The 13,917-nt window shown below is 37.6% G+C and overlaps 1 protein-coding gene and 1 pseudogene across 6 annotated transcripts in view; both read right to left on the bottom strand.

The window, feature by feature from the left end:
- The window catches only part of LOC115839923 (recombining binding protein suppressor of hairless), a 231,606-nt gene that overhangs the window by 31,211 nt on the left and 186,478 nt on the right, over positions 1–13,917 (bottom strand). For all 6 annotated transcript variants that reach the window (XM_060299219.2, XM_060299220.2, XM_060299221.2 and 3 more), the window contains one exon: positions 13,265–13,303. In XM_060299219.2, coding sequence (XP_060155202.1) covers positions 13,265–13,303 — 39 coding nt within the window. The remainder of the gene's footprint in view (positions 1–13,264; positions 13,304–13,917) is intronic.
- On the bottom strand, positions 4,589–7,565 carry LOC115839902 (large ribosomal subunit protein uL6 pseudogene; annotated as a pseudogene).

The raw sequence follows: 13,917 nt of genomic DNA, 5'->3' as shown, positions 1-13,917 counted from the left end.
TATGTTGGTCATATTTCATGTCTTTTTTCCTTGTCTTCCCAAAGAGTATGCAAAGCCTTTAAGACACACTATTAGGTACATTTTAGAAATGGAGGAGGGGTTAAGTAACTTTCCCAAGATGATACTGAAGTCCCAGGATTCAAATTTAGGCAGTCTGGCTTTGGAGGACAAAATTAATACTATCAGATACTTTTGCACTGGTATTATGAGCACAGCTTTGGTATGAAACAAACAGGGAGAGGTCTGACTCTTGACGCCTGTCAATTACTAAGCCTGAGTTTTCTCACCTGTTTTTTTTTTTTTAAAAAGACAGTAATAGCTCATATTGTGAAAAATATTTTAAATTAAGTACCCCCACAAACTGACAAATATCCAGTGTCAGTAAACTCTACCTATTATTTTCTGAGAACAATGGCAGGAGGGAGGGGAAGATGGAGGTCGGAAGACTTACACTGAAGTTTAAGGGCAAACTTGAAAATGACCTGGAGGTAAATCATCAGGTGTCTCACCTGACTTGCAAGGCACAAGTTTTTGCAAGCATAATAGGTAAGCTGCACTTTTATACATCTTCCCATTAAAGATTTATTGAGAACCTATTACATCCCAGGCACTCGTTATCGTGCTAGCTGAACTGTTCACAATAATGATTACGACAAAAGATTACAGATCTCAAGGTACTTATGATGAATGCAAGATGACAGCTCTAGTTTTCCTTGTCTTTTCCCTTCATATTTATAATACAAATTCTTGAAAAAAGCAATTAGAACCTTAAGTAACCATTAATAATAGTTGTCCTGTAGTAGTAATTTGCCAAATAGCTTCTTTCAACAAGAAAAAATTTTCCTTTGTTAATAGAATATCAAACATTAAAATTATGTTATCTGGCAGTTAAAGGTTGACAGTTTTGTTGTGCACCTTAAGGAGCCGTTAAAAAAGATATAGGCAATATACTCAAAAGAAACACAATTAGAAAGTAAAGACCATGGAATGATAGCCCATGTGCTCTTCATTTAGTCTAGGGTTTGGTTAATTGAATAGGGTTTCAATTTCAGCAGTGTTGACATCCTGGGCTAAACAATTCTTTGTCGTGAAGGAGCTGTGCTGTGCATTGGAAGGCGTTTAGCAACATCTCTAACTTCTACCCATTAGAAACCAATAGCACCTTTCCTACAGTTGTGACAACCAAAAATGTCTCCAGATATTGCCAAACGTCAGAGGGGTAAAGGGGGAGGTCACCTGGGTTGAAAACCAGTGGATTAAAGAAAACCAAAAATGTTCCAACAATAAGTTGAGAAAATCACTCAGTCTTTTTAAGAAAGAATGAGGGAAATTTTGTCATTTGAAAACATAATATAGGTGCTGTAAAAACGTTACCAGTAGAATTACTACTTTGTATTACTGAATTGTTAAAAAACAGTAACAACAAAGCTAAAACTCATAATTTGTTGTAACAGTTACTATCTAACAAGTTTTGAAGCTTATGTATTCTTTGTTATTTCATTTAATAATTCCTTATAAAATATTCATTCTGAATGAAAGCCAATTAACAATTATTTGAAGAACACCATGGAGCAACTATTTTTGAAAGAGTTTACTCACTTAAAACACATTAGCTTAAACGTTTAGAAAATCAGAAAATTTTACCAGTATTTTTACTCACATGAAAGCATGGCAAATGCCATTCTAGTTTGACACGTTTAAACTATCACCATCTTCGTCAAACTTCTGGCTCTTTTTTCCTTTATAAACGTCTTTTTTTTTTTTTTAATATCGCAAACAAAATTCACAAAAAAGAACATCCTTAACAGTGTTAACCCCTATTCTTCTGAAAATAGAACCCTTACTTCCTCACCACATTCATGTACGCCGCCATGATTAGGCCAAGGGGCACATAACTGATTTAAACCAGATGTACATGTGCGTGCACACGTTGGGGGCTGGGGGGAAAGCATTTGAGCTGGGAGCTAAAGTCCCAACTACTCAAGGAATGAAGTGGTCCACAAACTTGGAAAGTCCAGACAGCCATCCTTACAGATAGGATCAGTCCCTGTATTACTCAAATTGGAATTTTGTCACTTGTAAAATCCAAATAATAAAGGTTCCAATGTGAACTGTCTTCTGGTAAAGAAACCTAGTTTTGTTGTATCAAGTGTGCCCAAAGTAATTCCATACACACACCTCTGTACCTGCAAACATTTTAGAGAGCTGCAGTGTATACTTTGAGTAGTATTCAGTATACTGAATACTACTACAGGCCACAGGTCAGCAAACCACACTAGCAGCCTGTTTTTGTACTCTCTAGGAGCTAAGAATGCCTTTTACATTTTTAAAGGGTTGTAAAAAAGAACAGAAGTCTATGCAACAGAGATAGTATGCAGACCTCAAAGCCTAAAATATGTACTACTTGGCTCTTTACAGAAAACATTTGCTGACCCTTCATAAGCAATAAAAAATAAAATGATTTTAAAAGAAAAGTTGCAAAACTGGAATTTCCCTGGTGGTGCAGTGGTGAAGAATCCGCCTGCCAATGCATGGGACACAGGTTTGATCCCTGGTCCAGGAAGATCCCACATGCTGCAGGGCAATTAAGCCTGTGTGCCACAGCTACTGAGCCTGCGAGCCACAACTCCTGAAGCCCATGCACCTAGAGCCCATGCTCCACAACAAAGAGAAGCCACCGCAATGAGAAGCCCACGCACCGCAACAAAGAGTAACCCCCGCTCGCCGCAACTACAGAAAGCCCACACACAGCAACAAAGACCCCAAACAGCCAAACATAAATAAATTTATTTTAAAAAATTTTGTTTAACTGTGTCAGAAAAACTGTGCTTTTAGAACACTATCTAAAAGATCATCCTCTAAATAACAACACACTTTTTCACTGTTGTTTAAGTTGGAAGATGGGGGTTAGGATAGAATAGGGTAGGTTTAAGAGATTTTTTTTAAGGGAAAGAAACCCTCTCTGAATTGAAGTGTCCAACCTCCATACACCCCAACGAAAAGCGATATAAAATTCCTTATTTATTCATTCATTCATTCATTTATGGCTGTGTTGGGTCTTTGTTGCTGTGCACGGGCTTTGTCTAGTTGTGGACAGTGGGGGCCACTCTCCACTGTGGTGTGCGGGCCTCTCATCGTGGTGGCCTCTCCCGTCGCAGAGCACGGGCTCTAGGCGCCCAGGCTTCAGGAGTTGTGGCTCGCAGGCTCTGGGGCACAGGCTCAGCAGTTGTGGCGCACGGGCTTAGCTGTTTCGCAACATGTGGGATCTTCTCGGACCAGGGCTCGAGCCCGTGTCCCCTGCCCTGGCAGGCGGATTCTTAACCACTGCGCCACCAGGGAAGCCCTAAATTATTTTTGATCAAATACAAGACCCTAAAATTTTCCTAAAACGGAAAACTCTTTAAAGGAGAAATGAGAAAATATGGTGAAAAAGAGCCGATGGGACCTAAACTTGCCATACTGTCAGAAGGGAAAATGTCCTGACTTTTGAAATTAAGGTTAAATTTTTATCACAGAATTGGGAATTGATTTTACATTCCAATTTTCTGTTTTATTCAAACTGTTTTACTAAATTGCTTTATACTAGCTTTGATAATAAAGAGTAAAAAATCTAAGTTTGCCCTCTTTAAGAGATTTAAACAGAAATAAAGCTTACCTAAATTCTCCCCTAGAAGACACACTAATTTCTTTTAAGGTATTTTTAAAGGGTAAAATGCTACTAACATTTTTTACAGCTTTACTGAGGTTTAATTGAAATACAGAAAAATGCATTTATTTTCAAGTGTACAATTTGCTAGGTTTTGGCATATGTATACACCATCAGCACAATCCAGAAAGACAGTCATCATTCCCAGTTTCTGTCTCTCCCCAACCCCAAGAAACCACTGATCTACTGTTATTATAGATTAGTTTGCATTTTCTACAATTTTATATAAAACTGTACTTTCTCCTGACTTCTTTAGAAAATTGGACATAATTATCCTAAGATTCCTCTATGTTGTTGCATGTATCAATATTTCATTCCTTTTCATTGCTAAATAGAAAGCCATTGGAGAATATACCACGATTTGTTGGTCCATTCACGTGTTGGTGGGTATTTGAGTTATACCTATATGGCTATTATAACTAACACTTCCACAAACATTTGTATTCAGGTCTTTGTATTAATACGTTTCCATTCTTCGTAACTGAATATGTAAGAATGAAATGGCTAGGCCATGGTAGGGGAGTTTTAACTTCTTAAGTACCATTTTATTACACTTCACAGATATTGTCTCTTTTTTTTTTAAAAAATTGGAGGTCTGTGGCAACCCTGCATCAAGCAAGTCTTTCAGCACCATTTTCCCAACAGCATTATTTTTTAATTAAGGTAAGTACTTTTTTCCCCCAGACATAATGCTATTGCATTAGACATAATGCTATTACATTATAGCGTAAACATAACTTTTACATGCAACAGAAAACAAAAAAATTTGTGACTTATTTTCCCCCAAATCAAAAGAGCTTTTATTGCATCTTTAAAATACCACAAATGAGTCCGAAGAATCATCTGGCATCTTGCTGTTTCTGTAGCCAGACCACTCAAATATTATTCATCAGCCTGCTGAACTGTTTCTTTTTTCAGAAACATAGATACCATCCAAAAATTTTCTGATATCCTTGTTTTTAACTGTTGGGGCTTGCTGAATCAAAGCAGCTAAATTTGACACAAGTTCAATGTCGTTTCCTTCAAGAATCAACTCATCTTTCTGGACCTGATACTGAACAAGCAACGCCTGGCCTCATCCAAACCCTGAGGATGTATTTTTCACCCCCAAAATTTTGGATTTCAACAAGAGAACCATTCTCCTGAATATCAACATTGATGGGGAACTGAGCATATACAGACCTCATAACATAAGTCCAGTGTAACACCCTTGATCATGTTTTGTATACAACTACAGACAGTGCAAACAGTCGCCAGTTCCCTTCTATTTCCCCACCATTTGTGAAGCCAGAGTGTCTTCTTTTTCTTTCCAAGGAGACTGAGTTCTACATTGATGTGACTGAAGTCCCTCCACAGGGTGCCTCTAGAAAATTTGTGTGTCTTGCCTGTTTTCGTCTAAAAGCTGTATAATTTGACATTTTACATTTAGGTCTATTTTGATCTAATTTTTGTATATGGTTCCAGGTATGAATCATAGTTATTTTATGTTATGTAAGTGGTGGGTGCATATGGTTATCCAACTGTTCCAGAATCCTTTGTTAAAACCCCTTTAGCTGACTAAACTGCCTTTGTACCTTGACTGAAAAACTTATCTCAAGAACAATTTCTGGTCACTATTCTGTCGCAATGATCTACTTGCTATCTTTAAACCAATACCATCCTTGATTACTGTAGGTATCTAACAAGCTTTGAAATCAGGTAGTGTTAAGTTCTTACTGCCCTTTTTCAAGGTTGTTCTGGCTAGTCTAAGACATTTGCATTTGCATCATAAATTTCAAAATCAGCTTGTCAACTGCTATAAAAAAGCCCATTGGGATTTTGATTGGGATTATGTTGAATCCATAGATGAATTTGGGAAGAACTGACACTATTGAGTCTTCTGCTCAAAGAACATTTATTTAGGACTTTTCAGCAATGTTTTGTAGTTTTCAGTACATAGTTTTTGCACATCATGTGTCAGATATTTTCCCCTAAGAATCACATATTTTTTGATGCTACTGTTTTTTAAATTTCAATTTCCCACTGTTCATTACTAGTATAAAAAACGCAATTCATTTTTGTATGCTTTATACGTTGACTGTGTAGCCTACCACCTTGTTAAACTCACCTATTAGTTCTAATAACTTTTTTTTTTTTGGAAGATTCCATAGAGATAATACTGATGTCTACAAATAAAGTCAGTTTTACTTCTTTCCAATTTAGATGCCTTTCTTTTTCTGGCCTTACCCGTACTAATTAGAACCTCAAGTACAATGTTAAATGGAAGTGGTTAAAAGTGGACACCCCTGCATTGTTCCTGATCTTGAGGGAAAACATTCAGTCTTTCACAAGTATGGTGTTAAATGTAGTTTGTTTATAGGTAACCTTTATAATAATGAGGAAATTCCCTTCTATTCCTAGATTGATGAAAATTATGATGAAGAATGAAATGTCAAAAGCTTTTTCTAAATCCCTGAGATGACCAAATGATTTTCCTTTTTTGTTAATGTATTAAAATGACATTGATTGATTTCCATTTCTGAGATAAATCTCATTAGATCACGATGTATCATCCTTTTAATATATTGTTGGGGGACTTCCCTGGTGGTGCAGTGGTTAAGAATCCACCTGCCAATGCAGGGGACACGGGTTCAAGCCCTGGTCCAGGAAGATCCCACATGCCATGGAGCAATTAAGCCCATGCGCCACAACTACTGAACCTGTGCTCTAGAGACCGTGAGCCACAACTACTGAAGCCCACACGCCTAGAGACCCTGCTCCACAACAAGAGAAGCCACCGCAATGAGAAGTCCATGCACCACAACGAAGAGTAGCCCCCGCTCGCCGAAATTAGGGAAATCCTGTGCACAGCAATGAAGACCCAATGCAGCCAAAAATAAAAATAAAATTTAAAAAAGAAATAAACAGATCAAAAAAAAATACTGTTGGATTCATTTTGAAAAACTGTTAAAACATTTTATATCTGTGCTCATAAGGAATATAAGTCCACAATTTTATTTTATTTTAATGTCTTTGTCTGCTTTTAGTAACAGGGCATCACTGTCCTAACCGAATGAACTGGGAAATGTCCTGCTTTCCAGTTTTCTGGAAGAGTATGTATAGAACTGGCATGATGTATTTCTTAAATGTCTGGTAGAATTCAATAGCAAAATCATCTAAGCCTGGAACTTTCTATGTGGAAGGTTTAGAATTACAAGGTCAATTTCTTTAGATATAGGGTTATTCAGGTTATCTATCTGTTTCTTCCTGAGTAAGCTTTGGTAGCTTGCCTGTTTCAAGGAATTTGTGTATCTCTTCAAAAGTTGTTGAATTTATCGGCAGAAAGTTATTTCTAATATTTGCTTGTTATCCTTTAAATATCTGTAGAATCTATAGTGATATTACCTTTCTCATTCTTGATGCTAGTAATTTATACAGAAACAGATTTCTATTTGATATGATTATCCTTCTGTATGAAGGATTTCTTTAACATTTTTTGTAGCTCAGGCCTGTTTATGATTAATTCCTTTTCAGTTTCTTATGTCTAAAAATGTCTTTATTTTGCCTTTGCTAGGTATAGAATTCTAGGTTGCCATATTTTTCCCCCTTGAGTACTTTCAAGCTCTTGTTCCACTGTCTTCTCCCTAACAAGGTTTCAGATGAGAAACCTCTGTCATCCTTATCTATATCTTTTTTTCCTCTGTATATAATTTATCTTTTTTTCTCTGTTGCGTTTAACATTTTCTCTTTATCACTGACTTCAAGCAATTTGATGATGATGTGGTTTAAAAAAAATGATAGTTTTTGCACTTGGGACTCACTGAGTTTCTTGGAACTGTGGTTTTATAGTTTTCACCAAATTTAGAAAATTTTCAGCCATTATGTCTTCATATATTCTTTTAGTCATACCTTCCCCTTAAATGACTCCAATTACATGTATATTGGTGTATTTGAAAATAAACCACAGCCCATTAATGATCTTTTTTTTTCCAGATATTTTCTCTGTGTGCTTCATTTTGGATAGTTTCTATTGGTATGCCTTCAAGTTTGCTAATCTCTTCTTCAACAGTGTATATCTGTGATTAATCCCACCAAGTGTATTTTTTCATTTAAATACTTTAGTTTTCATCTCTAGAATTTGCTTTTGATCTTCCCTTTTTTATCTTCCAGGTCCTCTATTTAAGTTGTTCAACCTCTCCTCTAGCTCAGGGATCTACAATTACAGCCTGCATGTCGAACACAATCCACCGCCTATTTTAGAAATAAAGTTATACTCCAGTATACAGAAATGTCCATTGGTTTACACATTGTCTGAGGCTGCTTTTGTGCTACAACAGAGTTAAGTAGTTACAACAGAGGCTGTTTGGGTCACAAAAATACCTACCATTTTACCCTTTAACAAAAATTTTATACACTCCTGGTCTTAGCTTCTTTTTTTTTTTAAACATCTTTATTGGAATATAATTGCTTTACAATGGTGTGTTAGTTTCTGCTTTATAACAAAGTGAATCAGCTATACATATACATATATCCCCATATCCCCTCCCTCTTGCGTCTCCCTCCCACCCTCCCTACCCCACCCCTCTAGGTGGACACAAAGCACCGAGCTGATCTCCCTGTGCTATGCATCTGCTTCCCACTATTTATTTTACATTTGGTAGTGTATATATGTCAATGTCACTCTCTCACTTCGTCCCAGCTTACCCTTCCCCCTCCCCATGTCCTCAAGTCCATTCTCTATGTCTGTGTCTTTATTCCTGTCCTGCCCCTAGGTTCTTCAGAACCACTTTTTTTTTTTCGATTCCATATATATGTGTTAGCATACTGTATTTGTTTTTCTCTCTCTGACTTACTTCACTCTACATGACAGTCTCTAGGTGATCTTAGCTTCTTAAACATAAAGAAGACAAATGTAATAACTGTTTTAATGTCTTTGTCTAATTTTATCATCCGTACCATTTCTGGGATGGTTTTGACTGATTTTTCTTATTATGAATTATATTTTCCCTACTTCTTTTTACAATTGGTTATTTTGATTAGATGTTAAGACACAATGAATTTCATCACCTTTTTGAGTGCTGCATATTTTTTATTCCTTTAAATATTCTTGAGCTTTGTTTTAGGACACAGTTACTTAGAAAAAGTTTTATCCTTTCAACCTTGCTTTTAAGTTTTGTTAGGTGAAACCAGAGCAGCATTTAGTCTAGGCCTAATTTTGTACCACTACTGAAACAAAACCCTTCTGAGTACTCTTGTTGATGCGCTGTGAATTATGAGATTTTTTTCCACTTTGGCTATTGGGAACAGGCACAATTCATAGTATTGAGGGAGCTCTAGGAATTCTTTCCTCTAATTGTTTAGGTTGTTTTTCCTCCCAACCTTCGGTAGTCTCCTCACACAGGTGGTAATCAATACTCAGCTTAAGACTAGAGAGGACCCTCTGTAGATCTCTGGAACTCTGCATAGCTCTTTCCTCTCCAGTTCTCTGCCCTAAGAGTTCTGGCCACCTTAGCCTCCTTATAGTCCCAGCTCTACCTCCACAACTCATGGTGCTTACTAGGCTCCACCTGGATTCCCCTTCCCTACATCATGTACTGGAAACTTTCTCCAGGCACTAAGCTGAGGCAATTGTAGGGCTCACCTCATTTGTCTCCTGTCTCTCAAGGATCACTGTCCTTTCTTGCCTGCCATTCAATATCTTGAAAACCACCGTTTCATATATTTTGTCCAGGTTTTTAGTTGTTTTAGGCCGAAGAGTAATTCTAGTCCCTGTTACTCCATCTTGGCTAGAAGCAGAAGTCCTAAAAGCTACTAAAATTTTCCAAACAGGGAAAACTGCTTAAAGGGTAAATGGAAAATCATGATAAAGTAGATGGGACCTAACTATATTATTGTTTATATTTAAGGAAAGGAAAGGAAATTTTACATATGCAGGTAACTATTCATCAAAATATATTTTATCAGGGACTTCCCTGGTGATCCAATGGTAAAGAATCCACCTTCCATAGAGTCTGTCATACAGAGTGAAGTAAGTCAGAAAGAGAAAAACAAATACCGTATGCTAACACATATATATGGAATCTAAGAAAAAAAAAAAAACAAAGTTCATGAAGAACCTAGGGGCAAGACGGGAATAAAGACACAGACCTACTACAGAATGGACTTGAGGATATGGGGAGGGGGAAGGGTAAGCTGGGACAAAGTGAGAGAGTGGCATGGACATATATACACTACCAAACATAAAACAGATAGCTAGTGGGAAGCAGCCGCATAGTACATGGAGATCAGCATAGCACAGGGAGATCAGCTCGGTGCTTTGTGATTACCTAGAGGGGTGGGATAGGGAGGGTGGGAGGGAGGGAGACGCAAGAGGGAAGAGATATGGGAACATATGTATATGTATAACTGATTCACTCTGTTATAAAGCAGAAATTAACACACCATTGTAAAGCAAAAAAAAAAAAAGAATCCACCTTCCAATGCAGGGGACATGGGTTCAATCCACATGCCGCGGGGCAACTAAGCCCACGTGCCACAACTACTGAGCTCACGCGCCTCAACCAGAGAGCCTGCGTGCCACAAACTACAGAGCCCACATGCTCTAGAACACGTGCACCACAACTACAGAGCCCATGCGCCCTGGAGCCTGTGTGCCACAACTAGAAAAGAGAAGACCTGCACGCCACAACTAGAGAGAAGCCCGTGTGCCACAACAAAAGATCCCGCATGCCTCAACGAAGATCCTGCGTGCCACAACTAAGACCCGACACAGGGCTTCCCTGGTGGCGCAGTGGTTGAGAGTTCGCCTTCCGATGCAGGGGACACGGGGTCGTGCCCCGGTCCAGGAAGATCCCACATGCCACGGAGCGGCTGGGTCCGTGAGCCATGGCCGCTGAGCCTGCGCGTCCGGAGTCTGTGCTCCGCAACGGGAGAGGCCACGACAGTGAGAGGCCCGCGTACCACAAAAAAAAAAAAAAAAAAAAGACCCGACACAGCCTAAATGAATGAATGAATGAATAAATATTTTATCGTTAGGAGTCACTTGAACCTATTGCTGCTGGTAATGAAACTAAAATATTTATCTATTAAATTTTAAATTTCAAAATGCCTATATATGTGAATTAAGCAATTCCAGTTAGAATTTCAAGATATATAAAAATAATTGAAAATACATTAACATGGACCTGTGAGATAAGTTATATTTTCCCAGCCCACTTGATCTGAAATACACCTTAAATTTTTTTTTTTATTTTGAATTTCAGGCATTTCGTAACAGCAAAGTTATGAAAGCACAAACAATTCCTAGTCCCCATTTCCCCCAGACTCTCGAATGTTAATATTTTACCATATTTGTATATTATGGGTTTTTGTGGGGTTTTTTTGCGGTACGAGGGCCTCTCACTGTTGTGGCCTCTCCCGTTGCAGAGCACAGGCTCCGGACGCCCAGGCTCAGCGGCCATGGCTCACGGGCCCAGCCGCTCCGCGGCATGTGGGATCTTCCCGGACCGGGGCACGAACCTGTGTCCCCTGCATCGGCAGGCGGACTCTCAACCACTGTGCCACCAGGGAAGCCCTATATATTATGTTTTTAAAACCATTTAAGAGCACATTATAGACATAAAGTCCCTTTTTCCCAAGATACTTGTGTTTATTTCCTAAAAAGACAGTCTCTTATACAATCACAATGCAATTATCACTGGTAATAGATTTTATTCAGATGTCTCCAACTGTCCCTCTAATGTCCTTTATTGGGGGAGGGAGTATGGAGCAGTATTGAGAAACAGCTGTCCTCAGGCCAAATCAGAATAGCCTTCAGTTTGTTTGTTTTTTTAATTAATTTGAGCTGGAACACAGACACACCATTCATTTACATATTGTCTACAGCTGATTTGGGGATGCAAGAACAGAGCTGAAAAGTCAAAACAAACTCAGTGTGCCCCAAAAAGCCTAACACTTTTATTATCTGGCCTATTACAGAAAACGTTTGCCAACTCCAGCTTTAGAGCACAAGAAAAATTTGTTCCTGCTCCAGGTTCAGTTGAATTTGTCATGTTTAACTTAGTTGTCATGTCTTTTTGGTCTCCTTTACTCTGGTACTCCTCAGTCTTAGTTTTTCGTGATTTTGAAAATTTTGAAGAGTAGATGCTGTTTATTTTATAGAAATGTCCTTCCATCTGTGTCTGTCTGATGCTTCCTTATGCTTAGATTTAGCTTATGCATTTTTGGCAAGAACCACTACAAAAGTGATAGTATGTCCTCAGGATGCATATGATACTTAGTTGTCCATTATTAGTGATGTTAATTTAGAACGCTTAATTAAGGTGGCATCTGCCAGGTTTCTTCACTGTCATGTTACTGCTTTTCACTTTATAATTAACCATACTTTGTGAAGATATGCTTAGACACTATAAAAACACTTTGTTTCTCATCAGACTTTAAACCAGTAGTTTAAGAATTCACTGATGATGTTGGCCTGAAACGATTATCACTGTAACGGTTGCCAAAATGTGCTTTCCTAGGTCCATGATTCCTTCTACACTTATTAGGTGGAATTCTTCTGTAAAGAAAAGCTATCTCCTCTCCCCCATTTATCGAATTATTTATTTAACTCAGTGTAGACTTCTAAACTGTCCTTCTATTTTATGGGTTTTAATCTATTACTATCATTATTTATTTTATGACCAAAGTGTCCATGATTTGGCTAAAAGAAGCCTCTTCAAACTGGTTCCCCTTGTGTGTACTTCTGGCATGCCCCTGTCATTCTTTGAGTGAAACAGCTTTTTTAATAATAGTAATAATGTGGAAATAACCCAAATGGCTATCGGTGTGAATTAAATAAGGAGCAGTGGGAAGACAAGGAAAATCTATGGATACACTAAGGAGAACAAGGTAGAAGATCTACAGTTAACAGAACAATGGTAGAGTATGATGCCAGACTTTAAAAAGAAAAAAGACAGGTATATGTTTATACACACATACGATTTTCTTGAAAGATACTAACGACACAGGGTAGCATTAACTCTAGGACTGTAACTGTGGAACTGAATGTCTTATTTTTATTTTACAATCACTGATGGTTAGAAATTTTTAAAATCATATTCAAGACTAACACTTTTAAATTTAACATGTGTAATTAAAATGCATACCGTAAAAAATTACATAATTAGAATATAATATTTATAGTCTCATTAAAAATGGATAATATCTTTGTTTTAAAATTCTCTTCTAAAAGCATTTAAGTATCTTTCAAGTTCCAGTTGTGATCAACAAATTGTGACTGGCTAATGAAGCTAGATATAGGAAACTATCTTTACACTGTAGCCCTTGTTATATTAACTATATAATACTCAATATTAATTCTTGAAAGGTTTCATTTTTCCCTTTGAACTGTATCCTCTTACCCTGTTTTTTGAAGGGAGAAAAAGGGGAGATGTGGGGAAGGGAGGGTGGAAATACGCTCATGATCTAGATACCATTATGTGAATAACTTCTTGCAAAGAACACCTAATATAGCTTCCAAAATGACAGGATCTAACACTTTTATGAAATGTTTGGGTGAAAGACTAACATAATGCTTACCTAGTAAGTCGTTTAGGTGGAGGCCGCTCACCAAATTTTCTAGAGAAAAAATAAGAAAAAAAAATTAAATAGGCTGTATGACATGCTCCACAGTAAGCTTTTTAGGCACCATGAAATCTCCTTTATGACTTATACTTCAACCCTACTAAAGTCCAGTGTAAAAAGAAATCCTCTAGTAAACACCTATACCCAGTTATAACAAAATACATTCTTTAAAACCATTCCTAAACAAAACAACAAACTCTAACTAGGCCTGACACATCCACTCTAAGCATGTACCATGCTGATTAGATGAGGATGACAGGTACCTTCCAGAGACACCTTGCTAAAAGACATCTAACCAAAGACCCCCCTGCCCCAGTCTCACATAATCTGGAGCACTCAAAAAAATCCTCACAGCCCAAGAGGTGGTGTAGAGCTCACAAGTGTTTACCATGTGCCAGGCACTATGTTATACATTTTTTCCCTTTTTAATCATTATAAAATAATTCTGGAAGATACATATTGGCCCATTTTAAAGATGTAGAAAGCAAGTTGCCCAATATCACAGAGTAAATTAAGTGACAGACAGAGTTAAGATTTAAACCTAGATGTTGACTACTTAATTAGTTTATAGCATATGGCCCTTCAAAAATAAATATGCTACATGTACT

This window comes from Globicephala melas, chromosome 5 (assembly GCF_963455315.2).
Source record: "Globicephala melas chromosome 5, mGloMel1.2, whole genome shotgun sequence".
Classification (NCBI taxonomy): Eukaryota; Metazoa; Chordata; class Mammalia; order Artiodactyla; family Delphinidae; genus Globicephala; species Globicephala melas.
The sequence above is the reverse complement of the archived record's forward strand: the minus strand, read 5'-3'. Positions and strand labels throughout refer to the sequence as shown.